The 27,852-nt window shown below is 39.2% G+C and overlaps 1 protein-coding gene across 13 annotated transcripts in view; it reads left to right on the top strand.

The window, feature by feature from the left end:
• NEK1 (NIMA related kinase 1) overlaps window positions 1-27,852 on the top strand; it is a 211,149-nt gene that overhangs the window by 145,169 nt on the left and 38,128 nt on the right. For 9 of the 13 annotated variants that reach the window (XM_055385781.2, XM_031010079.3, XM_055385778.2 and 6 more), the window contains 2 exons: window positions 21,167-21,343; window positions 25,755-25,875. In XM_055385781.2, the coding sequence (XP_055241756.2) occupies window positions 21,167-21,343; window positions 25,755-25,875 (298 nt within the window). The remainder of the gene's footprint in view (window positions 1-21,166; window positions 21,344-25,754; window positions 25,876-27,852) is intronic. The other 4 variants (XM_055385785.2, XM_063705641.1, XM_055385786.2 and 1 more) reach the window with 1 other exon arrangement.

The raw sequence follows: 27,852 nt of genomic DNA, 5'->3' as shown, positions 1-27,852 counted from the left end.
TTTGGTGTTGTCAGTGTTTTGGATTTTGGTTATTTTAGTTGCTGTGTAGTGGTATCTTGTTGTTGTTTTTATTTGCAATCTCCTAATAACATATGATGTTGAACCTCTTTTCATATGATTCTTACTATATGCTGCTTTGCCACCTGTATACCTTAGTGAGTTGCCTGTTGAGATCTTTCACCCATTTTTAAATTGGGTACTTTATTTTCTTATTGTTGAGTTTAAGAATTCTTAGTATATTTTGGTTAATGGTCCTTTATCAAATATGTCTTTTGCAAATACGGATTGAGTATCTCTTATCTGAAATGCTTGGGATCAGAAGTGTTTTGGATTGGGGTTTTTTTTCAGATTTTGGACTGTTTGCATTATACCAGTTGAGTATCTCTAATCCATAAATCCAAAATCTGAAATGCTCCAATGAACATTCCTTTGGGCATTATAACAATGTTCCAAAAGGTTCATATTTTGGAGCATTTTGGATTAGAGATAGTCAACCTGTATTTTCTTCTAGTCTGTGGCTTATCTTCATGTTCTCTTGACATTGTCTTTTTTTTTTTTTTTTTTTTGAGATGGGGTCTCACTCTGTTGCCCAGGCTGGAGTGCAGTGTTCCAACGTGGCTCACTGCAGCCTCAACCTCCCTGGGCCCAGGTGATCCTTCCACCTTAACTTCCTGAATAGCTAGGACGACAGGTATGCACCACCATGCCTGGCTAATTTTTGTATTTTTAGTAGAGAGAGGGTTTGCCCATGTGATCCTCCCACCTCAAACCCCCAAGTAGCTGGGACCACCAGTGTGCATCATTGTGCCTGGCTAATTTTTGTATTTTTTGTAGAGATGGTGTTTCTCCGTGTTGCTTAGGCTGGTCTCAAACTTCTGAGGTCAAGTGAACCATCCGCTTCAGCCTCCCAAAGTGCTGGGATTACTGGTGTGAGCCACTGCACCCGGCCTAGTTTTGCATTTTATATTTAGTTATGTGATTTATTTGGAGTAAATATTTTTGAAGAGTTATAAGGTCTGTGTCTAGATACATTTTTTTCATAAGTAGATGTACAGTGTTTTTTTAGCAGCACTTATTGTAAATACTATTCCTTCTTTGATGAATTATCTTTGCTCCTTTGCCAAAGATCAGTTGACTATATTTGTATGGGGCCATTTCTGAACTCTCTATCCATTCCATTCAACTTTTTTCCTGTTCTTTTGCCAGTACCCCAGTATCCTGATTACTGTAGCTTTATAGTATTTCTTGAAGTCACATAGTGTCAGACCCCCAAATTTGTTCTCCTTCAATTATGTATTGGCTATTCTGGGTCTTTTGTATATCCATATAAACTTTAGAGTTATTATGTCTGTATCCACAAAAGAGCTTGCTGGGTTGTCTGGGATTATGTTAAATCCAAAAATCAAGTTGGAAAAAAACTGACATCTTAATGATATTGAAGCTTCCTGTCCATAAGTTTGAGATATCTCTTTATTGTTCTTTAATTTTTTCATCGGTTTTGTAGTCTTCATCATAGTATATCTTTTTAATATGTAGCTTCCGGTCTTTTTTTCCCCTGTCAGTTTTAGGAGTCTTTTTTTATCCTCTCAATTTTAGGACAGTACTCTTGAATTATTGCCTGCCTTCTTCCCTCCCCTCCCCTCCCCTCCCCTCCTCTCCTTTCTCCTCCTCTCCCCTCCCTCTCCCCTCCTTCTCCCCTCCCCCCTTCTTTCTCTCCTTCCTTCCTTCCTTCCTTCTCTCCCCCTGCCCCGCACTTTCTCTCTTTCTCCCTTTCTCCTTTTCTCCCTTTCTTTCTTTTTTCTAACAACAATGGAGTCTTGCTATGTTCCTCAGGCTGGTCTTGAACTCATGGCCTCAAGTGATCTGCCTGCCTCAGCCTCCAAAGGGCTGGGATTATAGGCATGTGCCACCATACCGGGCATCTAGTATTCTGTTTTTTTTTCTCCAGTCTTTGGGAATTTCCACTTTGTATATTTTGGGTCGTCTTTGCCTTTCCTCTCAGTCAATTGCTCTTTTTTCTTAATGTTTTATTGACTATTGTGGGTACATAGTAGGTGTATATATTTATTGGGTACATGAGGTATTTTGATACAGATATGCAATGCATAGTAATCACATGAGGGTAAATGGGTCACATAAAGCATTTATCCTTTCTTTGTATTACAAACAGTCCAATTCTACTATTTTAGTTATTTTTAAATGCACAATATATTATTCTTGACTTAACTCTAGTCACCTAGTTGTGCTATCAAATACTGGATCATATACATTCTGTCTAACTGTATTTTTGTACTCATTAACCATCCCCCACCACTCACCACCACCACCCTTCCCAGCCTCTAGTAACTACCATTCTGCTCTCTTTATCACCATGGGTTCAGTTATTTTAATTGTTAACTCCCACAAATAAGTGAGAACATGTGAGATTTGTCTTTCTGTGCCTGTCTTATATCACTTAATATAATGACCTCAAGTTCCATACATGAAACTGACAGGATCTCATTCTTTTTTTGTGGCTGAATAGTACTCCATTGTGTATATGTCCCACATTTTCTTTATCCATTGAACTGTTGATGGACATTTAGGTTGCTTCTAAATCTTCGCTGTTGTAAATAGTGCTGCAATAAACATGGAACTGCAGATATCTGTTTGATATACTGATTTCCTTTCTTTTGGATATATACCCAGCAGTGGGATTGCTGGATCATATGGTAGCTATATTTTTAGTTTCTGGAGGAACCTCCAAACAGTTATATATGTCTAGAAATTTATCCATTTCTTGTAAGTTTTCCAATCTGTTGAAATACAGCTGCTCATAGTAGCTTCTAAAGATCCTTTTAATTTCTGCAGTATCAGTTGTATTATAATTCCTCCTTTTTCATCTCTGATTTTGTTTGCTTGGGTCTTCTCTCTTTTTCTTAGTCTGGATAAAGGTTTGTTGATTTTGTTCATCTTTTCAAAAAGCCAACTTTTGATTTCATTGATCTTTTGTATTCTTTGTTTCTATTTTATTTATTTCTGCACTCATCTTTATTATTTCTTTTCTTCTACTACTTTTGGGCTTGCTTTGCTCTTGCTTTTGTAGTTCTTTAAGATGGATCATTAGATTGTCTACTTGGAGTTTTTCCTCTTTTTTGATGTAGGGACCGATAGCTATAAACTTCCGTCTTAGTACTGCTTTTGCTGTATCCCAGAGGTATTGGTATATTGTGTTTCCACTATCATTTGTTTCAAAATGTTTTTCAATTTCCTTCTTAATTTCTTCATTGACCCACTGTTTATTCAGAAGCATATTGTTTAATTTCCATGTGTTTGTATAGTTTCCAAAAATTCCTCTTGTTATTGATGTCTAGTTTTCTTCCATTGTGGTCAGAGAAGAAACTTGGTATAATTTCAGGTTTTTTGAATGTTTTAAGACTTGTTTTGTGATCTAACATATGTTCTATCCTTGAGAATGATTCATGTACTGAGGAGAAGAAGCCGTATTCTGCAGCTGTTAGATGAAATGTTCTGTAGATATTGATTAGGTCCATTTGGTCTACAATACAGATGAAGTCTGATGTTTCTTTTCTTTTTTTTACTTTTCTTTTGCTGCTCCTTGCAGAGCTGTGATGACCCCTAGGCAGTGCTACTAGAGTCAGCTAAGTCTGATGTTTCTATGTCGATTTTCTGCCTGGATGATCTGTTCAATGCTGAGAGTATAGTGTTAAAGTCTCCAGGTATTATTGTATTGGGGGCTATCTCTCACTTTGACTCTAATAATATTTCCTGTACATATATGGGTACTCCAGTATTGCATGCATATATATTTATAACTGTTATATCCTCTTGCTGAATTGACCATTTTATAATTATATAATGACCTTATTTGTATCTTTTTATAGTTCTTGTCTTGAAATCTATTTTGTCTCATGTAAGCATAGCTACTTCTGCCCTTTTTTGGTTTCTATTGGCATAGACTATCTTTATTCATCCCTTTATTTTTGGCCTGTGTGTGTCTTTATAGGTGAAGTCTGTTTCTTGTAGGCAACTGTTCATTGAGTCTTCTTTTTTTTTTTTTTTGATTATGCTTCAAGTTCTAGGGTACATGTGCACAACGTGCAGGTTTGATACATAGGTATACATGTGCCATGTTGGTTTGCTGCACCCATCAACTCATCATTTACATTAGGTATTTCTTGTAATGCTATCCCTCTGCCAGGTCCCAACCCCCCAACATGCCCCAGTGTGTGATGTTCCCTGCCCTGTGTCAAAGTAATCTCATTGTTCAGTTCCCACCTATGAGTGAGAACATGTGGTGTTTGGTTTTCTGTCCTTGTGATAGTTTGCTGAGAATGATGGTTTCCAGCTTCATCCATGTCCCTGCAAAGGACATGAACTCATCCTTTCTTATGGCTGCGTAGTATTCCATGGTGTATATGTGCCACATTTTCTTAATTCAGTCTATCATTGATGGCATTTGGGTTGGTTCCAAGTCTTTGCTATTGTGAATAGTGCCACCATAAACATACGTGTGCATGTGTCTTAAAGGAGCATGATTTATAATTCTTTGGGTGTATACCCAGTAATGGGATTTCTGGGTCAAATGGTAATTATAGTTCTAGATCCTTGAGGAATTGCCACACTGTCTTCCACCCATGGTTGAACCAATTTACACTCCCACCAACAGTGTAAAAGCGTTCCTATTTCTCCACATCCTCTCCAGCACCTGTTGTTTCCTCACTTTTTAATGATTGCCATTCTAACTGGTGTGAAATGGTATCTCATTGTGGCTTTGATTTGCATTTCTCTAATGACCAGTGATGATGAGCATTTTTTCATATGTTTATTGGCCACATAAATGTCTTCTTTTGAGAAGTTTCTGTTCATATCCTTTTCCCCACCTTTTGATGGGGTTGTTTTTTTCTTGTAACTTTGCTTAAGTTCTTTGTAGATTCTGGATATTAGCCCTTTGTCAGATGGGTAGATGGCAGAAGTTTTCTCCCATTCTGTAGGTTGACTGTTGACTACTATGATGGTAGTTTCTTTTGCCATGCAGAAGCTCTTTAGTTTAATTAGATCCCATTTGTCTATTTTGGTTTTTGTTGCCATTGCTTTTGGTGTTTTAGTCATGAAGTCCTTGCCCATGCCTATGTCCTGAATGGTATTGCCTAGGGTTTTCTTCTAGGGTTTCTATGGTTTTAGGTCTAACATTTAAGTCTTTAATCCATCTTGAATTAATTTTTGTATAAGGTGTAAGGAAGGGATCCAGTTTTAGCTTTCTATATATGGCTAGCCAGTTTTCCCAGCACCATTTATTAAATAGGGAATCCTTTCCTCATTTCTTGTTTTTGTCAGGTTTGTTAAAGATCAGATGGTTATAGTTGTGTGGCATTATTTCTGAAGCCTCTGTTCTGTTCTATTGGTCTATGTATCTGTTTTGGTACCAGTACCATGCTGTTTTGGTTACTGTAGCCTTTTAGTGCCAAGACCAGCTCGGTCAGGGAGACCCTAACCCAGCCGCACTAGAGGAATTAAAGACACACACAAGAATATAGAGGTGTGAAGTGGGAAATCAGGGGTCTCACAGCTTTCAGAGCTGAGAGCCCCGAACAGAGATTTACCTACTTATTAACAGTAAGCCAGTCATTAGCATTGTTTCTATAGATATTAAATTAACTAAAAATATCCCTTATGGGAAATGAAGGAATGGGCCGAATTAAAGGAATAGGTTGGGCTAGTTAACTGCAGCAGGAGCATGTCCTTAAGGCACAGATCGCTCATGCTATTGTTTGTGGCTTAAGAATGCCTTTAAACAGTTTTCTGCCCTTGGCGGGCCAGGTGTTCCTTGCCCTCATTCCAGTAAACCCACAACCTTCCAGCATGGGCGTTATGGCCATCATGAACATGTCACAGTGCTGCAGAGATTTTGTTTATAGCCAGTTTTGGGGCCAGTTTATGGCCAGATTTTGGGGGGCTTGTACCCAACATTGTAGTATAGTTTGAAGTCAGGTAGCATGATGCCTCCAGGTTTGTTCTTTTGGCTTAGGATTGTCTTGGCAATGTGGGCTCTTTTTTGGTTCCATATGAACTTTAAAGTAGTTTTTTCCAATTCTGTGAAGAAAGTCATTGGTAGCTTGATGGGAATGGCATTGAATCTATAAATTACTTTGGGCAGTGTGTCCATTTTCACGATATTGATTCTTCCTATCCATGAGCATGGAATATTCTTCCATTTGTTTGTGTCCTCTTTTATTTCGTTGAGCAGTGGTTTGCAGTTCTTCTTGAAGATGTCCTTCACATCCCTTGTAAGTTGAATTCCTAGGTATTTTATTCTCTTTGTAGCAATTGTGAATGGGAGTTCACTCATGATTTGGCTCTATGTGTGTCTGTTAATGGTGTATAGGAATGCTTGTGATTTTTGCACATTGATTTTGTATCCTGAGACTTTGCTGAAGTTGCTTATCAACTTAAGGAAATTTGGGGCTGAGACGATAGGGTTTTAAATATACAATCATGTCATCTGCAAACAGGGACAATTTGACTTCCTCTTTTCCTAACTGAATACTCTTTATTTCTTTCTCTTGCCTCATTGCCCTGGCCAGAACTTCCAACACTATGTTGAATAGGAGTGGTGAGAGAGGGCATCCCTGTCTTGTGCCAGTTTTCAAAGGGAATGCTTCCAGTTTTTGCCCATTCAGTATGATACTGGCTGTGGGTTTGTCATAAATAGTTCTTATTATTTTGAGATATGTTCCGTCAATACCTAGTGTATTGAGAGTTTTTAGCATGAAGGGCTGTTGAATTTTGTTGAAGGCCTTCTCTGCATCTATTGAGATAATCATGTGGTTTTTGTTGTTGGTTCTGTTTATGTGATGGATTACGTTTATTGATTTGTGTACGTTGAACCAGCCTTGCATCCCAGGGATAAAGCCAACTTGATCATGGTGGATAAGCTTTTTGATGTGCTGCTGGATTCAGTTTGCCAGTATTTTACTGAGGATTTTCGCGTTGACGTTCATCAGGGATATTGGTCTAAAATTATCTGGTTGTGTCTCTGCCAGTCTTTGGTATCAGGATGATGTTGGCCTCATAAAATGAGTTAGGGAGGATTCCCTCTTTTTCTATTGATTGTAATAGTTTCAGAAGGAATGGTACCAGCTCCTCTTTGTACCTCTGGTAGAATTCAGCTGTGAATCCATCTGGTCCTGGACTTCTTTTGGTTGGTAAACTATTAATTATTGCCTCAATTTCAGAGCCTGTTATTGGTCTATTCAGGGATTCAACTTCTTCCTGGTTTAGTCTTGGGAGAGTATAGTGTTAAAGTCTCCAGGTATTAATTATGTAAGTATGTGTCCAGGAATGTATGCATTTCTTCTGTATTTTCTAGTTTATCTGCGTAGAGGTGTTTATAGTATTCTCTGATGGTAGTTTGTATTTCTGTGGGATTGGTGGTGATATCCCCTTTATCATTTTTTATGGCATCTATTTGATTCTTCTGTCTTTTCTTCTTTATTAGTCTTGCTAGTGGTCTATCAATTTTGTTGATCTTTTCAAAAAACCATCTCCTGGATTCATTGATTTTTTGAAGGGTTTTTGTGTCTATCTCCTTCAGTTCTGCTCTGATCTTAGTTATTTCTCACCTTCTGCTAGCTTTTGAATTTGTTTGCTCTTGCTTCTCTAGTTCTTTTAATTGTGATGTTAGGGTGTCATTTTAGATCTTTCCTGGTTTCTCTTGTGGGCATTTAGTGCTATAAATTTCCCTCTACACACTGCTTTAAATGTGTCCCAGGGATTCTGGTATGTTGTGTCTTTGTTCTCATTGGTTTCAAAGAACATCTTTATTTCTGCCTTCATTTTTTTATTTACCCAGTAGTCATTCAGGAGCAAGTTGTTCAGTTTCTATGTAGTTGTGCGGTTTTGAGTGAGTTTCTTAATCCTTAGTTCTAATTTGATTGCACTGTGGTCTGAGAGACAGTTTGTTGTGATTTCTGTTCTTTTACATTTGCTGAGGAGTGCTTTACTTCCAATTATGTGGTCAATTTTAGAATAAGGGCTATGTGGTGCTGAGAAGAATGTATATTCTGTTGATTTGGGGTGGAGAGTTCTGTAGATGTCTATTAGGTCTGCTTATTGCAGAGCTGAGTTCAGGTCCTGGATATCCTTGTTAACCTTTTGTCTCGTTGATCTGTCTAATATTGACAGTTGGGTGTTAAAGTCTCCCATTATTATTGTGTGGGAGTCTAAGTCTCTTTGTAGGTCTCTAAGAACTTGCTTTATGTATCTGGGTCCTCCTGTATTGGGTGCATATATATTTAAGATAGTTAGCTCTTCTTGTTGCATTGATCCCTTTACCATTATGTAATGGCCTTCTTTGTCTCTTTTGATCTTTGTTCGTTTAAAGTCTGTTTTATCAGAGACTAGGATTGCAACCCCTGCCTTTTTTTGCTTTCCATTTGCTTGGTAGATCTTCCTCCATTCCTTTATTTTGAGCCTATGTGCATCTTTGCACGTGAGATGGGTCTCCTAAATACAGCACACCAATTTGCCAGTCTGTGTCTTTTAATTGGGGCATTTAGCCCATTTATATTTAAGGTTAATATTGTTATGTGTGAATTTGATCCTGTCATTATGATGTTCACTGTTTATTTTGCCCATTAATTGATGCAGTTTTTTCATAGCATCAATGGTCTTTATAATTTGGCCTGTTTTTGCAGTGACTGGTACCAGTTTTTCCTTTCCATGTTTAGTGCTTCCTTCAGGGGCTCTTGTAATCCCTCAGCATTTTCTTGTCTGTAAAGGATTTTATTTCTCCTTCACTTATGAAACTTAGTTTGGCTGGATATGAAATTCTGGGTTGAAAATTCTTTCCTTGAAGAATGTTGAATAATGGCCCCCACTGTCTTCTGGCTTGTAGGATTTCTGCCAAGAGATCTGCTGTTAGTCTAGTGGGCTTCCCTTTGTGGGTAACTCGACCTTTCTCTCTGGCTGCCCTTAATACTTTTTCCTTCATTTCAACCTTGGTGAATCTTACAATTATGTGTCTTGGGGTTGCTCTTCTAGAGGAGTATCTTTGTGGTGTTCTCTGTATTTCCTGAATTTGAATGTTGGCCTGCCTTGCTAGGTTGGGGAAGTTCTCCTGGATAATATCCTGGAGAGTGTTTTCCAACTTAGTTCCATTCTCCCCATCACTTTCAGGTACACCAATCAGACGTAGATTTGGTCTTTTCACATAGTGTCATATTTCTTGGAGGCTTTGTTTGTTTCTTTTTACTCTTTTTTCTCTAAACTTCTCTTCTCGCTTTATTTCATTCATTTGATCTTCAATCACTGATACCCTTTCTTCCACTTGATTGAATCAGCTATTTAAGCTCATGCATGAGTCACGAAGTTCTCATGCCATGGTTTTCAGCTCCATCAGGTCATTGAAGGTCTTCTCTACACTGTTTATTATAGTTAGCCATTCTTCTAATCTTTCTTCAAGGTTTTTAGCTTCCTTGCTATGGGTTCAAACATCCTCCTTCAGCTAGGAGAAGTTTGTTATTACCGACCTTCTGAAGCCTACTTCTGTCAACTTGTCAAAGTCATTCTCCGTCCAGCTTTGTTCTGTTGCTGGCAAGGAGCTGTGATTCTTTGGAGGAGAGGAGGTGCTCTGATTTTTAGAATATTCAGCTTTTCTGCTTTGGTTTCTCCCCATCTTTGTGGTTTTATCTACGTTTAGTCTTTGATGTTGGTGACCTCCAGGTGGGGTTTTGGTGTAGATGACCTTTTTGTTGATGTTGATGCTATTCCTTACTGTTAGTTTTCCTTCTAATAGTCAGGTCCCTCAGCTGCAGATCTGTTAGAGTTTGCTGGAGTTCCACTCCAGACCCTGTTTGCCTGGGTACCACCAGTGGAGGCTGCAGAACAGCAAATATTGCAGAACAGCAAATATTGCTGCCTGATCCTTCCTCTGGAAGCTTTGTCCCAGAGTGGCAGCCACCTATATGAGGTGTCAGTCAGCCCCTACTGGGAGGTGTCTCCCAGTTAGGCTGCATGGGGGTCAGGGACCCAGTTAAGGTGGCAGTCTATCTTTTCTCAGAGCTCAAGCACCATGCTGGGAGAACCACTGCTCTCTTCAGAGCTGTTAGACAGGGTCGTTTAAGTCTGCAGAAGTTGTCTGTTGCCTTTTGTTCAGCTATGCCCTGCCCACAGAGGTGGAGACTACTGAGGCAGTAGGCCTTGTTGAGCTGCGGTGGGCTCCGCACATTTCGAACTTCTGGGCAGCTTTGTTTACCTACTCAAGCCTCAGCAATGGCGGATGCCCCTCCCCGAGTCAGGCTGCTGCCTGGCAGATCCATCTCAGACTGCTGGGCTAGCAGTGAGCAAGGCTCTGTGGGCGTGGGACCTGCTGAGCCAGGCACAGGAGAGAATCACCTAGTCTGCCGGTTGCTAAGACCTTGGGAAAAGCACAGTATTTGGGTGGGGAGTGTCCCGTTTTTCCAGGTAGTCTGTCACGGCTTCCCTTGGCTAGGAAAGGGAAATCCCCGGACTCATTGTGCTTCCCAGGTGAGGTGATGCCCCACCCTGCTTCGGCTCACCCTCCGTGGGCTGCACCCACTGTCCAACCAGTCCCATTGAGATGAACCAGGTACCTCAGTTGGAGATGCAGAAATCACCCGTCTTCTCCATCAAGCACGCTGGAAGCTGTAGACTGGAGCTGTTCCTATTCCGCCATCTTGGAACTCCTGTTGAGTCTTCTTTTTTAATCTATTCAGCCACTCTCTGTCTTTTGATTGGAGAGTTTATTCCATTTACATTCAATGGGATTATTACAAGTAAAGACTTAATTCTGCCATTTTGTTATTTGTTTTCTGGTTGTTTTGTGGACTTCTCTTCCTTCCTTCCTTCATATCTTCATTTTAGGGAAGGTGATTTCTTTAGTGGTATGTTTTAATTTCTTGCTTTTTATTTTTTTGTGTATCTGTTGTATGATTTTTTATTTTTGAGGGTACTGTGAGGTATAAATACTATCTTATAACCCACTATTTTAAACTGATGACAACAGTGATTGCAAAAACAGATACCAAACAAGCAAATAAAAAACTAATAAAGACTCTAACTTTGTCCCTCACTTTTCAACTTTTTGTTTCTATTTGTATCTTACTGTATTGTCTCTCAAAAAGTTGTAATTTTTTTTTTTCTTGAGACAGGGACTCACTCTGTCACCCAGGCTGGAGGGCAGTGGCACAATCTCAGCTTACTGCAACTTCTACCTCCTGGCTCAGGTGATCTCACATCAGCATCCCAAGCAGCTGGGACTACAAGCATGTCCCACTGCTTGTAGCCACCACACATGGCTAAATTTTTTTGTATTTTTTTTTTCGTAGAGAAAGGGTTTTGCCTGTTGCCCAGGCTGGTTTCATGTTGCATGTTGCCCAGGCTGGTTTCAAATTCCTGGGTTCCAGCAATCCTCCCACCTCAACCTTCCAAAGTTCTAGGATTACAGGCATAAGCCACCACACCTCACATAATGTTTATTTATTTTATTTCATTTTATTTTTTGAGACAGAGTCTCACTCCGTTGCCCGGGCTGGAGTGCAGTGGCACGATCTCGGCTCACTGCAGCCTCCACCTCCCGGGTTCAAGTGATTCTCCTGCCTCAGCCTCCCGACTAGTCTGGATCACAGGTGTGTGCCACCACACCTGGCTAATTTTTTTGTATTTTTAATAGAGATGGGATTTTAGCATGTTGGCCAGGCTGGTCTCAAACTCCTCACCTCAAGTGATCCACCCGCCTTCACCTCCCAAAATGCTGGGATTACAGGCGTGAATAATTTTTATTTTCAATCAGTTCATCTTTTAGTCTTTCTACTCAAGATATGAGTAGCTTACACACCACAATTACAGTGTTCTAATATTCTGTGTTTTTCTGTATACTTACTATTACTGGTGAATTTTACACCTTCAGATGATTTCTTATTACTCATTATTGTCCTATTCTTTCATATTAAAGAACTCCTTTTAGCATTTCTTATGGGACAGGTCTTGTGTTGATGAAATCCCTCAGCTTTTGTTTGTCTGGTAGTCTTTATTTCTTCATTATGTTTGAAGGATATTTTCTCTGGATATACTATTTTAGGATAAAAGTTTTTTTCCTTCAGTACTTTAAATATGTCCTGTCACTCTCTCCTGGCCAGTAAGATTTTTGCTGAAATGTCTGCTGCCAGACACAAAAGTCTGCTGCTGCTTTTCTCCTTTGTTTGTCTTTGACCTTTTGGAGTTTGATTAGTAAATGTCTTGAGGTAGTCTTCCTTGGATTACATCTGCTTGGTGTTCTATAACCTTCTTGTAGTTGAATATTGGTATCTTTTTCTAGGTTCAGGAAGTTCTCTGACATTATCCCTTTGAATAAACTTTGTACCCAGGTCTCTCTCTCTACTTCCTCGTTACAACGAATCACTCTTAGATTTGCCCTTCTGAGTCTGTTTTTTAGATCTTGTAGGTATTCCTCATTCTTTTTCCTTTGTTTTTTGTCTCCTCTGACTATGTATTTTCAATTGTTTTTTGTCTCCTCTCACTATGTATTTTCAAGCAGCCTGTCTTCAAGCTCGCTAATTCTTTCTTCTTTTGATGTGTTCTGCTATTAAAGGACTCTTATGCATTCATCAGTATGCAAGTTGCATTTCTCAGCTCCAGAATTTCTGCTTGATTCTTTTTAATTATTTCAATCTTTTTGTTAAATGTATCTGGTAAGATTCTGAATTTTTTCTCTGTTATTTTGAATTTCATTGAGTTTCCTCAAAACAGCTATTTTCAATTTTCTGTCTGAAAGGTCATATATCTCTGTCTTTCCAGGATTGGTCTCTGGTACCTTATTTAGTTATTTGGTGAGGTCATATTTTCCTGGGTGGTCTTGATGTTATGGATGTTCATCGGTGTCTGGGTGTTGAAGAATTTGATATTTATTGTAGTTATTTTGGGAGGTTGTCTGTGTGCAGGAATTTATCTATTACCTCTAGGTTTTCCAATTTGTTAACATATAGTTGTTCATAATAGTTTCACATGGTACTTTGCATTTCTGTAGTATTTGTTGTAATGGCTCTTTGTTTTTTATTTTCTTTATTTGGGTCTTCACTCTTTTCCTCTTAGTCTCGTTAGTGGTTTTTCAATTTTGTTTATCTTTTCAAAATGCCAACTTTTGTTGATTTTTTTAGTGTCTGTTTCATTTTGTTCTGCTTGATTATTATTTCTTCTAGTTTTGCTTTTTTTCATTAACTGTAGTTAATGAAACACTAGAATTAAACACTAGAATTTTATTCTGCTTAACTGTATTTTGTATGCATTAACCAACCACACTTTCCAGCTTCTGATAAGCACCATTCTGCTCTCTACTTCCATGAGATCAATTTTTTTAGCTCCCACCTATAAGTCAGAAACATGCAATGTGTATTTCTCTATATGGATAATGACCTCCAGTTCTATCCATCTTACTGCAAAAAAATAAGATTTCATTCTTTTTATGGCTGAATAATGGTCCATTTTGTGCATGTGTGTGTGTGTGTGTATATATATATATATGTATATAGTTGTTTTGTTTTAAGTTTAGTGGGTGCATGTGCATGTTTGTTACATGGGTATATCACATAATGCTGAGATTTGGGCTTCTGTTGAAGCCATCACTCAAATAGTGATGATAGTACCTGATAGCTTTTTTTTTTTTTTTTTTTTTGCCTTCTCCCCACTCCCTCCTTCCTTCCTTTTGGAGTCCTCATTATCTTATTATTTTCACCTTTGTGTCCATGTGTACCAATTATTTAGGTTCCACTTGTAAGTGAGAACATGTAATACTTGATTTTCTGTTTCTGAGTTAGTTCACTTAGGATAATGGCCTCCAGCTCCATCCATGTTGCTGCTTTTACTAATTTTGGATTTGACCTTTTTTTGCTTTTCTAGTTCCTTGAAATACATCATTACATTATTTATTTGAAATCTGTCTCTTTTTTTATAAACAGGGTCTCACTCTGTCGCCCATGTTGGAGTACAGTAGTGCAGTTGTAGCTTGCTATAACCTTAAACTCCTGGGCTCAAGCAATCCTCTCACCTTAGCCTCCTGAGGAACTAGGACTACAGGCAGCCACCATGACCAGCTATTTTTTGTTTTTCTTTTTGTTTCAGTAGTGACAGGGTCTCACTTTGTTGCCCAGGCCGATCTCTAACTCCTGGCCTCAAGGATTCTCCTACATCAGCCTCCCAAAATATTGAAATTACAGCCATGAGCTTCTGGCCCTTTTGTGATATGGGTGTTTATTGCTATAAACTCTCAGCACTGCTTTTGCTGTTTCCCATAGATTTTGGTTTGTTGTGTTTCTATCCCCATTTGTTTCATGAAATCCATTTATTTCCTTCTTAATTTCTTCATTGACTTAATGTTTGCTCAGGAGCATATTGTTTAAATTCCATGTATATGTACAGTTTCCAAAGTTCCTCTCGTGATTGATTTCTAGTTTTCTTCAATTGTGGTCTGAGAAGGTACTTGATATGAAGTAGTTACGTTTTAATTTGTTGAGATTTGTTTTGTAGCCTACCATGTGGCCTGTCCTGGAGAATGTTCCATGTGCTGATGAGAAGAATGTATATTCTGCTGCTGTTGGATGTGTTCTGTAGATGTCTGTTATGTCCATTTGGTCTAAAGTGCAGTTTAAATCAAATGTTTCTTTGTTAATTTTCAGTCTAGATTATCTGTCCAGTGCTGTCTGTGGGGTGTTGAAGTCCACAACTCTTATTATATTGGAGTCTATCTCTCCCTGTAGTTGCTTTATATATCTAGGGGTTCTGCTGTTGAGTGCACATCTATTTATAATTGTTAGATCTGCTCATTTAATTTTTCCCTTCATCATTATGTAATGACCTTCTTTGTCTTTTTTTACAGCTTTTGGGTTAAAATATGTCTTATCTGATATAAGTGTATGCCTTCTCCCACTCTTTTTTTGTTTCCATTTGCATGGAATATCTTTTTCTGTTTCTTCATTTTCAGTCTATATATGTAATGAGTTTATTGTAGGCAGCATGTAGTTTGGTCATTTTTTTTTAAACCATTCAGCCAACCTGTATCTTCTAAATGATTAATTTATTTCATTTATATTAGAGGTTATTATTGATAGGTGAGGACTTAACTCTGGTCATTTTGTTAATTGGTTTTTGGATGTTTTGTATATTTGTTGTTCTTTTCTTTCTCTTTTATTGTTTCATTGCAGTTTGGTTATTTTCTATAACATTTGACTCCTTTTTCTCTTTTGTTTGTGAATGTGCTCTGTCAGGTTTTATACTTTAATGTGCTTGCATGGTGGTAGATACTGACCTTTTATTTCCACATGTAGTGCTCTCTTAAGCATTTCTTATAGGATCAGTCTGCTGTTGAATTCTCCCAGTTTTTGCTTCTTTGGGAAAGACTTTATTTCTCCTTCATTTTTGAAGGATAGCTTTGGTGGGTATAGTATTCTTGGCTGGCAGTTTGTTGTTGGTTTGTTTTTGGTTTTGTTTTTGTTTTCTCAGCACTCTGAATATATCATCCCGTTTTCTCCTATCTTATAAGTTTTCTGCTGAGAAAGCCATTGTTAGTCTTTTGGGGGTGCCCTTATATGTAATTTGATGCTCTTTTCTTTCTGTTTTTAGAATTCTCTTTGACCTTTAACTGTCTGATTGTAATGTGCCTTGGGAAGATCTTTTTGGGTTGAATATTTTTGTGTCTTTAAGCTTCCTGTATCTGAATGTCTATATCTCTTACAAGGCTTGGGAAATTTTCAGCTGTTATTTTGTTAGAGAAATTTTCTATGTCCTTGCCCATCTCTTTTTTTTCTGAAACACCCAAAATTTGAATATTTGGGCACTTTACAGTTTCTCTTACGTCACATAGACTTCCATTATTCTTTTTTTTTCTTTTATCCTTTTCTTTATTTTCTGAGTGGATTATTTCAAAAGAACTGTTTTCATTCAGAAACTCTTTTTTCTGTTTAGTCTATTGTTGAAGCTCTCAGTTGTAATTTTATTTAATTCATTGAATTTTGTGGTGGGTGGGGGGGTTTGGGGTTTTCTTTCTTAGTTAATTTGTTTGTTTTTGAGACAGGGCTCTGTCACCCAGGCTGGAGTGCAATGGCAGTGCCGTGATCACAGCTCACTGCAGCCTTGACCTCCTGGGTTCAAGGGATCCTCCCATCTTAGCCTCCCAAGTAGATGGGACTACAGGCTTGTGACACCATGCTTGGCTAATTTTGTTTATTTTGTGTAGAGACAGAGTTTTGCCATGTTGCCCAGGCTGGTCTCAAATTATGAGATAGATAGATAGATAGATAGATAGATAGATAGATAGATAGATAGATAGATAGATAGATAAATAAAATATTTTTACTTGGTTAGAGACAGGCTGTCTGCCATCCAGGCTAGAGTACATTGGTGCAATCATAGCTCACTGCAGCCTCAAATCCTGGACTCAGGAGATCCTTCCACCTTTTCTTCCAGACTAGCTATGGCTATAGGCACATGCCACCACACTTGACTTACTTTTTAAAGAATTTCCTGTGGAGACAGTATCTCACTGTGTTGCCCAGGCTGGTCTCTAACTCCTGGCTGCAAGCGGTCCTTCTGCCTTCCTTTTCTAAAGCACTAGGATTACATTTGTGAGTCATAGCATCTGGCCCTGTTTGGTTATCTTTAATGATATCTATGTTGAATTTCTCATTCAGACCATGAATTGTTTTTCTGATTTCTTTGTATTATTTATCTGTGTTCTCCTATACCTCACTTAGCTTTAATTTTACTTTGAATTGTTTTAGGCATTTTGTAGATTTATTTTTGTTGGACTCTTGTTGGAGAATTACCGTGTTCTTTTGGAGGTATCATGTTTCCTTACTTTTCATGTTTCTTGTGTCCTTATATTGATATCTGTGCATCTATTGTAATAATCACTTCTTCCGATTTTACGGATTGACTTTCATAGGCAAAGACTTTTTCCCGTATATGTATCCATAGTGTTGGTTGAGTAGGGTGTTTTGGCTTTGATTCTGGGTGGGCAGAGTAGTGCAGTCTTCATATGATTTCTTCGGCTGTAATCAGTGTCAGTGGTATCTGTGAATTCCTGTGTGTCTTAGGTTATGATTGTTAGTGGAGACTCTGGTAAGGATTTACTGTGGACAGGGAGCCAGTTGAGCCAGTCCTCAGGCCCCAGTCTTGGCAGCATGCTGAGAATGCAGGTACTTGGTCCCCCAGATGGTGTTCAGGCACTGGTGATAGTGGGTCCAGGTAATCCTTGGGCCTCCACATGGCTTACTTGGGTGCCAGCAGTAGCAATGGTGGGCCAGGTGGGCAGGGCTAGTCCCTGGGTCCATCATCAGCACTCATGGGCACCAGCAGTGGTGGTGGTGAACTGAGAGGGCTAGTCTCCAGGCCTTTAGTGCAGGTGGATGGTGGCAGTGGCTGCAGGTTGGGTCTCAGGGCCCTCTGGAAGGTATGTTTGGGTATCTGTGGTGGCGGACAGAGGTGGGGGTAGATCTCCAGACCTCTGGACAATACACATAGCACTATTGGGGGCATCACCAGGTAGAGCAGGCCTATACTTGGGCCCCTGTGTGGTGCGTGTGCAGGCAGTTTATGTTGGGCAGGACTGGTTGATCTCTAGACCCTAGATGATGTGTGTGGGTGCTGGCAGGCTGGGCGGGCCCTTTCCCAAGCCCCTGGAAAGCTTATACAGGCACTAGCAGCAATAGGCATGGCAAATTGATCCCTGTGCCCCTGGATGATGCTCACAGGCCTTTGCCAAGGCAGGAGCAGGGCAGGGTGGGTCTGTCTTCAAGCCCTGTGATGGTGCTGTCAGGCACAGATTGTGCTTAGCACAGTAGGTCTACCCCCAGGACCCCAGACTGCACACTCAGAAATCAGTGGTGGTGGTGGTAGGCAGGAGGGCCTGTCCTCAGGCCCCCTGACTGTGTGTGCAGGCACCCGCATCAGCAGGCATGGTGGGTTGATCTCCAGTCCTGGATGACATGCTTGCTAGTGCCAGCTCTGATGCATGGGGCAGATCGATCTCCCAGCTACCAGGTAGCATTCTCAGGTGGTGGCATCAGTGAGTGGGCCAGGCCTGACCTCAGGCTCTAGGATGGCACCCAAGCATGCCTATCTCCTTGCTCCTGAAGGTGCACACAAGTGCACATTCACCCAGGTGCTAGGGGAGGCAGGGTTGCTGTCAGTACCAGCAACTCCAGGAAGGCAGCTCCCAGGCTCTGGGGAGCACATGCTTCAGCTCCCTTTTTCCCAGGGGCAGCCTTCCTAATGTGCTGCACCACCCATTTCCTATGGTGTAGGACTGTATGTGGGCTAGAGGACTAGGGACCTGGCTGCACAGTTGAGTCCAGCTCATGTCACAAGGTTGCAAATCTATAGGTGGACATGGAGTAGATGTCAGTAGGGCTCCAGGGGTGTGGAGATTCAGGGCCTTTTGAGCCCTGGGGCAGGTTGTTATCTGGTAGGGATTGGGTTCTCAAAGTGGCACCATGTTGCAGCTGCTTGGGTCTCAGGATGCTGTGTGAGATCCAGCACAAACTTCCTCTCTAGAATAATGCATCACTTTGACTCCAGGCAGCTTCCTCTACTAGTCTCAGGGCGCTTGAGGGCTGAGGAGCCATGGCTAGGCTTGCAGGAGTCCATGGTGAGAACATGGAGCACTGGGGATCTCTCTTACCGTTTTCCTACACTCAGGCAGGTCAATCTGTGGTGTTTCTCCTGGCTTCTAGCCAGTCCTAGCCAGGCCAACTGTTTCGCTTCCCTCTCCTTCCATGCCTCAGAGGTTCCCCATCCCTTTGCGGCTGAATTCCTGTGTTCTCTTTTAGATGCTCTATTCAATGTGTTATTATCTACTTGCTGTTTTGGTACTTCTTTGTGGAACAGACAAGTGCCAGGTGTCTGTGGTCAGCCATGCTGAAGCTCTCTCCAAACCCATTTTCCAAATCCATTAATATAATAGTATAATTTCTCTTTTATTATATTAATGTTGCAAATTGCATTGATTGATTTTTAAATATCAAACAGCCTGAAAGGTAATATCCCTTTAAAAAATTTTTTTACCATTTTTGTGTGGTATATATTTCATTGGTTTTATTTTTCCTTTCCTGATTGTGAGTGAATTTCATTATGTTGCGTTCTATTGACTATTTTGATTTGCTGCTTTGAAAATTGCCTGTTTATATTCTCTGCCCCTTTTATATTTCATTGCTTTTTGCTATTTTTTAAGAATTTTTATCTAGTATAGCTATCCAGCCGGGTGTGGTAGCTCATGCCTGTAATCCCAGCACTTTGGCAGGTGAGGCGGGTCATTTCAGGTCAGGAGTTTGAGGCCAGCCTAGCCAACATGGCGAAACGCTGTCTCTACTAAAAATATAAAAAATTAGCCGGGCATAGTGCCGTGCACCTGTAATCCCAGCTACTAGGGAGGCTGAGGCAGGAGAATTGCTTGAACCCGGGAGGTGGAGGTTGCAGTGAGCTGAGATCACGCCACTGCACTGGGTGACAGGGCAAAACTCAGGTCTCTAAAAAAAAAAAAAAAAAAAAAAAAAAAAAAAAAAAGATATCCTAACCTCCTCCTCTTCCTTCCCCTATTTCTTTCTATATATAGATAGAAAATTTTATATCTGGATGCTGTACTGATTATTTTTATCTATTAAGCTTTCTTCCTTGAGATCTTAGATGTTCCAAATGTGCAGATTTATCATCAGTGACAAGAAATAGATTTTTCTCCTATATTTTGATTATTTCCTATTCTTCTGTTAGAACCCACTAAAGCAATCTTTAATAATAATAATAATGCGATATGGTATCCTGATTCCTGGTGTTAATAGACATGATTTTATTGCAGAATGGTAGGGCTGAAGGAGGAAAAACACAGATGTGATCTCTGCTACAGTCAGTTTGTTTTGGCAAGCAGTTTGTTGAAGTATAGTGCAGGGAAATGATTCTGAAACATTTGCAACACTGTAGTTTTGTTCTCTGTTGACTAGAAAGAAGTAAAGAGTAAAACAACTTATAAATACTTGATGAACAACTTTTTTGCTCTGGAAATTAACTGAGCTAAGGACAGTTCCTGCTAACCCAGTGTTATAAAAGGACTGCAGCCAACACAAAGGGCCTACCTGGCTTTAGAAACAATGAATTTAAATTGAGACCAATGAGCAAGGATTTCTGTTTTTCTTCAACCATTTTAACCCTGTGTAGGCAGATATAGTAGGCAGAGAATTGAATTTATGCAAAATTGGGGTTTTGCCACTTGAATACAATAAGTTGAGGATGCACAAGAGAATGACTCTATTATGGAATTTCTGTGAATTTTAATGGAGATGACAGAAAATGTAGCAGAATCAGTGCATTGTAGGTACTTTCAGGGTAAAATTTTTTTAGAGTTGGAGTTGTAGAGGCGGAGAAGTGGAAAATGAGTGTTAGAGATTAGAGGGTGGAATACTTAACACTGGAAATTTAAAGAGGCTATAATTAATGACAAGTTCTCTAAGATATGACCATTGGAGTGCTGGAGATAGGATGAAGACTGAGGTAGAGTGAAGTGCAACAAACCAAGAGGCCTACCTACTGGAAGGATTATTGATACAAATATAGAAGTCACCTAAATTAGTTATGACAGAGTTAGTGTTGGGGAGCTTGTAACCTGGAAAGTAAAATCTTCAACGGATTAATAGGAGTGAGAGGGTGGTAAATAACTGCATTAAGCTATTCTGAGGTAGTTTTTTTTTTCTTTTTATTCTTTTTTGAACCTGTCTCAGGATGTTCTGAGGTAAACCTCCTCTCTCCTGACACCAATTAAAAGTGTGGAGAATTTCAGAGCAATTAGAAGTAACTAGGAGTTACTTCATATAAACAGAATCAACTAGTTAATAATTTAAAAAATAGTATTCTAATACACATATTAATTTTACCAAAAGCAGAAAGAAGGTAAACCATTTTGACCACCATAGAAATTATTATGTACAATTGAAATGAAATTTGACTTTCATATACTGTAGTCACTTATTAACTTCTAATATGTAACAGAGCTTAACTAGTAATTGCCTGTTGCAGTAATGCAGCTTTTTGAACTTTGCCCCCAATGCCATTACAGATAAAATTCGTCATTTTGAGAACTAGCATGATTTTTTATTTTTTGTTTTCACAGAGATTTCTCCCGAAGGGGAAAAGTACAAACCCTTAATTACTGGAGAAAAAAAAGTACAATGTATTTCACATGAAATAAACCCATCAGCTATTGTTGATTCTCCTGTTGAGACAAAAAGTCCCGAGTTCAGTGAGGCATCTCCACAGATGTCATTGAAACTGGAAGGAAATTTAGAAGGTATGTTCTAATGAGTCAAAATGAGCTATATTTGATTTAGTAAAAACTTAAATTTCACAAGCTTTATAAACAGATTATCAAAATTTGTATATGTTTGGGTAATTATCTCAAATTAGGTTCAGTATTTTTATATTTTTAGCTATTGGTCTTTTTTTTATGACTGCCTAACAAGTCACCCCAAAACTTAGTGTTGAAACACCAACCATTTCATATCATGATTTTATGTGCCAGGAATTGAGTCAAGACTTGTCTAATGTGATTTTTCTTAATTCATGTGCTTTTATCTCAGAGATCAGTAAGTGTTGGTCAACTGGCAGCTAGGCTGGTCTGAAGGGTCCCAAAAAGCTTCACTGCTATCTTGGCAAGTACAGCTTAGCTGGGCCCCTCTCCCTCTTTATGTGGTTTCAGGGCTATTCTATGTACTCTTTCTGGCAGGATAGTCTGACTTCTTATGTGATGGCCCGGGGCTCACAGATGCTAAGGTGAAAGCAGCTTGTACTCTTAAAAGCTGATCTCAGAACTAGCACAGTATCACTTCTGCCATACTCTATTAGTCAAAGCAGTCACAGCCCAACCTGGATTCAAAGGGAGGGCAAACAGAACCCACCTCTCAATGGGAAGGGCGTCAAAGAATTTGCATCTGTCCTAAATCTGCCATAGTCTGCCCTCTGACCAAAAATTATCTTCGTTCCTCCCATATGCAAAATACACTCACACCTTCTGAAAGCCTCATCTCATTATGACATCAGCTCAGAGTTTAATATGATAACAAAGTCAGGCCTCAGTGCAGGTGGGTTTTCTCATCTACAGGTCTTTGAGTACAGTTATTCTCAATCTGAAGACCTGTGAGTAAAAAAAAATTAGTTATTTGTTTTCCATATGTGCAAAATACAATGGTGAAACAACCTTTGGGACACCTTTTCGAAAACAAGGAAGATGGGAAGCAGATAGCAGTCATTGGTCCCTAGAAATTCTAAAATCCAACCAGGAATAGCATTGTCAGCCTGCTTCCTTGCACCAAAGCTTGGTGTGCTCAAGGGATCTTCTCTTTTGCACTATGTTTGTCCCCTTCAGTCTGAGCTTACACAGTGCTTCCAAAAGCAGAATTTCTAAATAATTTTGTGGGTTTATGTGAATATTATTGATACTCACTGTGGTTAACAAAAGCCACTCATGTTTCTGAGACAGACTCTTTTCTACCTTCAGTTATCTATAAGGATACTGTAAGACAGTGCTGTTGAGTTCTTAGAAATTCTTTCTCTATCAAAGAGGGTCTGCAAGACATGCCTTTAAATCTTTCTGTGCTGTAACAGATCTTATGTGCACAACCTTGACTTCATCTTTGCCCTGAGGCCACACCCTACTGTCCTAAATTTAGTCTTTGTCTTGAGGCCATGTCTTCCTTTGAGAAGCATTTGTTGCCTAGAAGGAATCATCCTGGGCTCTCTGTATCTCTTCTAAATTCTGCTCATAAGCTAAACTTTTTTCTTCAATTAATCTCTAGTTTCTTGTTCTTTATCAGAAGTTATTAGAAGCAGCTGTCACTTTGAATGTTCTGCTTTGATAATTCCTTAGCTAGACCACTGGATCCATAAAGTACAGTTACTATCTTCCACATTATTGCAGTTACCAAATTTTCAGCCACCGTACAGCAAGAATCCCGTTTTCTTCAGCCTCCAGTAACTGTTTTTCACTTGCCAGTCTCTCACCAACAATGTCATTGAAGCCCTTCCAATTTCTGCCTGCTCCGCAGTCCCAAAGCCAGTGCACATAGGCTTTTACATCAGCTCCTTGCTTCCGGATATGTAATTCTGCTTCAATTATCTATTGCTGCAAAACAAATTACTCCTAAAACTTAGTAGCTTAAAATAACAATTTTAGGCCAGGCTCAGTGGCTCACACCTGTAATCCCGGCACTTTGGGAAGCCAACGCTGGCATATCGCTTGAGCCCAGGAGTTCAAGACCAGCCTGGGCAACATGGCAATACCCCTTCTCTACTGCAAATATGAAAATTAGCCACATGTGGTGGTGCATGCCTGTAATCCCAGCTGCTAGGGAGGCTGGGGTGGGAGAATCACTTGAGCCCAAGAGTTTGAGGCTGCAGTGAGCCATGAGCATGCCAGCCTGGGTGACAGAGTGAGAACTTGTCTCCAAAATAAAAAACAATTTTTATTTTTATTTTATGTTATCTCACAATTTTTTGAGTCAGGAATTTGGAGGTTCTTCTGCTCCATGTAGCATCAACTGGTATTGCTCAGTGGTATTCAGCCATCAGCTGGGCTTTTTTGGAAGACGCAAAATGACGTCACTCCCATGCCTGGCATATTGGCAGGGTTTATCCGGGTCCCTCTCCTTCATTTTAGTCTCATGGCATTGCAATGTGGTCTTCAAGAAAAAACTATTTTCATGATGGCTTGGGCTTCCAGATATCAAATAGAAGTTCCCAGTTCTCTTAAAGGCTCAGCCTGGAACTGGCATAGCATCACTTTCACTGTCTTCCATTACTCAAGGGAATCACCATGCCAGCTGAAATTAAAGAGGAGGAGAAACAGAGCTCCCTCTAGTTGAGAGGAAAGCCAGAAACCCTGCAAAATGTGACCGTCCTTAATTCACCACAGTAACTTAAATAATCTTATTCATTAGAACATAGTTACTAGTATCCTTATGGAACGAAAGTTTGTTCCCCTCCCTACCCCCCCAAAAAATCATATGTTGAAATCTAATCACTGATGTAATGGTATTGGAAGTGGAGTCTTTGCAAAGTAATTAGGTTATGAGAGTGGCGCCCTCATTAATGGGATTGGTGCCCTTATAAGAATAGGCCAGAGAGCTTTCTGCTTTCTACCACATACGGATACAAGGAGGAAAAGGTTATCTGCAAAACAGGAAGAGGGCGCTCTAGAACCAACCATGCTGGCACCCTGACATTGGATCCTTCAGCCTCCAGAACTCTGAGAAATAAGTTTCTATTGTTTACACCACCCAGTCTATGATACTCTGTTATAGTAGCCTGAGCTAAAACAGTATCTTATGCCTTTTCTTTAAAAAAGAAAAGAAAATAGTGTTAGGCATACTATGGAAGCTGTATAGCCTAGTGCAGGAGTTGATAGACCAGAGAATAAATATTCTAGGCTTTGCAGGTAATGCAGTCATAAGTCAAGTTTATAGAATAAGTTGATAATGATACAGCTTAAAGTACTAGGAAACAGAATTATTCATTAAAAAATAAAAAAGGATTTTGCCCCCAAGTGCTTACCTTGAATGAATGACCAAAATAATCATTTGAATAAAAGATAAAAACTTAAAGATTAGTACAATATCAGTTGTCTTTCCAAATAAGACAGATAATTGGAAGCTTTAAAAATGGAGAAGTATGTCTGTATTCCAGGGGAAGTAAGAGGGATAGTGTTGGCTTAAACAGGATATTATTGATAATCTTAATTGGAAAGGAAAAAGAGAAGTTAACAAATACTCTCCTCATTGCTGTTCACTTTTGGAAAATATTAGCCAGGTGAAAAATGAGCCACTGCCAGAAAACAGAGGTAACATCTTGATGTTAATTGAGGGTCAGGCCAGGCGTGGTGGCTCACGCCTGTAATCCCAGCACTTTGAGAGGCTGAGGCAGGTGGATCACTTGAGGTCAGGAGTTTCAGACCAGCCTGGCCAACATGGTGAAGCCCCATCTCTACTAAAAATACAAAAATTAGCCTGGTGTGGTAGTGTGTGCCTATAGTTCCAGCTACTCAGGAGGCTGAGGCAGGAGGATCACTTGAGCCCGGGAGGTGTAGGTTGTAGTGAGTGAGCCAAGAGCACACCACTGCACTCCAGCCTGGGCGATGGGAGTGAAACCCGGTCTCAAAAAAAAAAAAAACACTATTTGAGGGCCTAAGAAAATAGATTTTTAGTGCCATTCAATTATGTTCTCAGTATCATTGTGAAAGTCCTGGTAATAGTTTTTCTTTTTTGACCATTAAAAGATAGATTTTGAAGATTGAAATTTTATTTTAGTCACTAATCAGTAATATCACAGTCTATTCTTCCATATTTCTAACCACAAATATCTTTATTCTTTAAACTGTTTTTATACCTTCCCTAAATGAATTTACATATTACTAAAATTTTAATTGAAGAGAAAATTTTACATAATGGTGAAAAATATAGAGTATACCATATTACCTTTGAGCATTTTTATTACAGTAAAAGGCAAAAGAAGTAGTCTGTCATTTCAGAAATAACTGAACTAAAGACTTCATAATAAGAGTTAAACCCTATAGAGAGAATACTTAATTTTTCTGTTTTAATGAATATATTACCCTAAAACTAGGTAGCAATAATTTATAGAAAGTTTATTCAATATTCTCTTGACAAATTTTGCTTTGAGATGTCTCTCGTTATGTTTATCCTTTGCAGAACCTGATGATTTGGAAACAGAAATTCTACAAGAGCCAAGTGGAACAAACAAAGATGAGAGCTTGCCATGCACTATTACTGATGTGTGGATTAGTGAGGAAAAAGAAACAAAGGAAACTCAGTATGTACATCTTTTCCTGACATTTTAAAACCCAGGTCCCTTTTGTAATAACTTTTAAGAAAATACTATAATAAGCTAATATTGCAACCTAATATCCTAATATTGTAATACCTTATAAAAGGAATTTAATTTTAATAGATATTCATATGGTTCAGAAATAAACAAGTATATAAAATATTTGAAGAGGCCGGGCACAGAGGCTTACACCTGTAATCCCAGCAATTTGGGAGACTGAGGCGGGCAGATCACTTGAGGGCAGGAGTTCAAGACCAGCCTGGCCAACATGGCAAAACTCTGTCTCTACTAAAAATACAAAAATTAGCCAGGCATGGTGGCACGTGCCTATAGTCCCAGCTGCTTGAGAGACTGAGGCACAAGAATTGCTTGAATCCAGGAGGCAGAGGTTGCAGTGAGCCAAGATCATGCCATTGCACTCCAGCCTGGGCTACAGAGCAAAACCGTCTCACAAAAAATAAAGTGGGCCAGGCACGGTGGTTCACACCTGTATTCCCAGTACTTTGGGAGGCCGAGGAGGGCGGATCACCTGAGGACAGGAGCTTGAGACCAACCTGGCCAACATGGCGAAACCCCATCTCTACAAAAATTAGCCAGGCATGGCGGCGGGTGCCTGTAATCCCAGCTACTCAGGAGGCTGAGGCAGGAGAATCACTTGAACCTGGGAGGTGGAGGTTGCAGTGAGCTGAGATGGTACCACTGCATGCCAGCCTGGGCAACAGACTCTCCATCTCAAATAAATAAATAAATTAATTAATTAAAGTATGATGATATGCAGTAAAAAGTCTTGTTTACATCTGTCCCCATCCACTCTTGTCTTCTTTCATATATTTCTAGTATATGCTTAAGCAAAAATAAATATATTGTCTTCCTCCTTACAGTTAACTACATTTGTTAGTATAGTGTACACAGATTTTTCCACCTTGTTTATTTTTGGTTAATAATAAATCTGGGAAATTTTTAAAATAATAATACATAAAAGGCTTTCTTTTTTTCTTATTTTATAGCTAGTTAGTATTCCATTATGTAGAATACCACAACTCAACAAGTTTTCTACCTGCTGGACATTGATTGACATTACAAATGATGCTGCAATGAATAACTTTTTATATAAAGTGACTTTCGTGTGTGTATATATCTGTAATAAGTATAATTGCTTGGTCAACTGCATTTTTATAAGTTGCATTTGTAATTTGGTTATTGTTCTCCTGGAGGTTGTACTGGTTTACACTTTCAGAAAGAATGTCTGAACCCCATTTTCTCCACAGCCTTGCTAAACTTTTCTCATCAAACTTTTTGAGTTTTTCCAATCTAACAAGGTAAAAAATAGTATATCTGTTGGGGCTGTTAGTTTGTCTAGCTCTTATGATAGGTAAAGGTAAGCACATCTTCTCAAATGTAAGTTTCATTTGAACTTCCTTGTCTGTGAATTTTCTCTTTATATCTTTGGTCCCCCTTTTTTTTTAATTTAGTCGTTGGTCTTTTATAGATTAGTAAAAACTCTTAAAAGTGAGAGATATTTGCCCTGGTGGTTACATGAATTGCAACTATTTTTTCTCTGCTGGTCATTTATGTTTTGTGTGTGCGTGTGTGTGGTTTTGCCATGCTGAAGTATATAGTTTATTTTTGTTTATCTTTTATTGTTATCATATTTATCTGAGCTTTGATAGTTACTCAGAACAGCCTTGTTCTTTCTAAGATTACCAAATTTTTTTTCAGTTTTTCTAGTATTTTTTGTCTTTCTTTTTTTTTTATTTTGGTAGAGACGGAGTCTAATTTTGGTGCCCAGGTTGATCTCAAATTCCTGGCCTGAAACAATCCTCCCGCCTTGGCCTCCCAAAGAGCTGGGATTACTGGCATGAGACTGTGCCTGGCCAGCATTCTAGGACTTTTATTTGATGCTTTATACCTTTAAATATTTGATTTTTTTACATGTAAATCTGTGGAATTTATCATGGTTTA

This window comes from Gorilla gorilla, chromosome 3 (genome assembly GCF_029281585.2).
Source record: "Gorilla gorilla gorilla isolate KB3781 chromosome 3, NHGRI_mGorGor1-v2.1_pri, whole genome shotgun sequence".
In the NCBI taxonomy this organism is placed as follows: Eukaryota; Metazoa; Chordata; class Mammalia; order Primates; family Hominidae; genus Gorilla; species Gorilla gorilla.
Note: the sequence above shows the minus strand (reverse complement) of the source record. Positions and strands in the feature narration are given on the sequence as shown.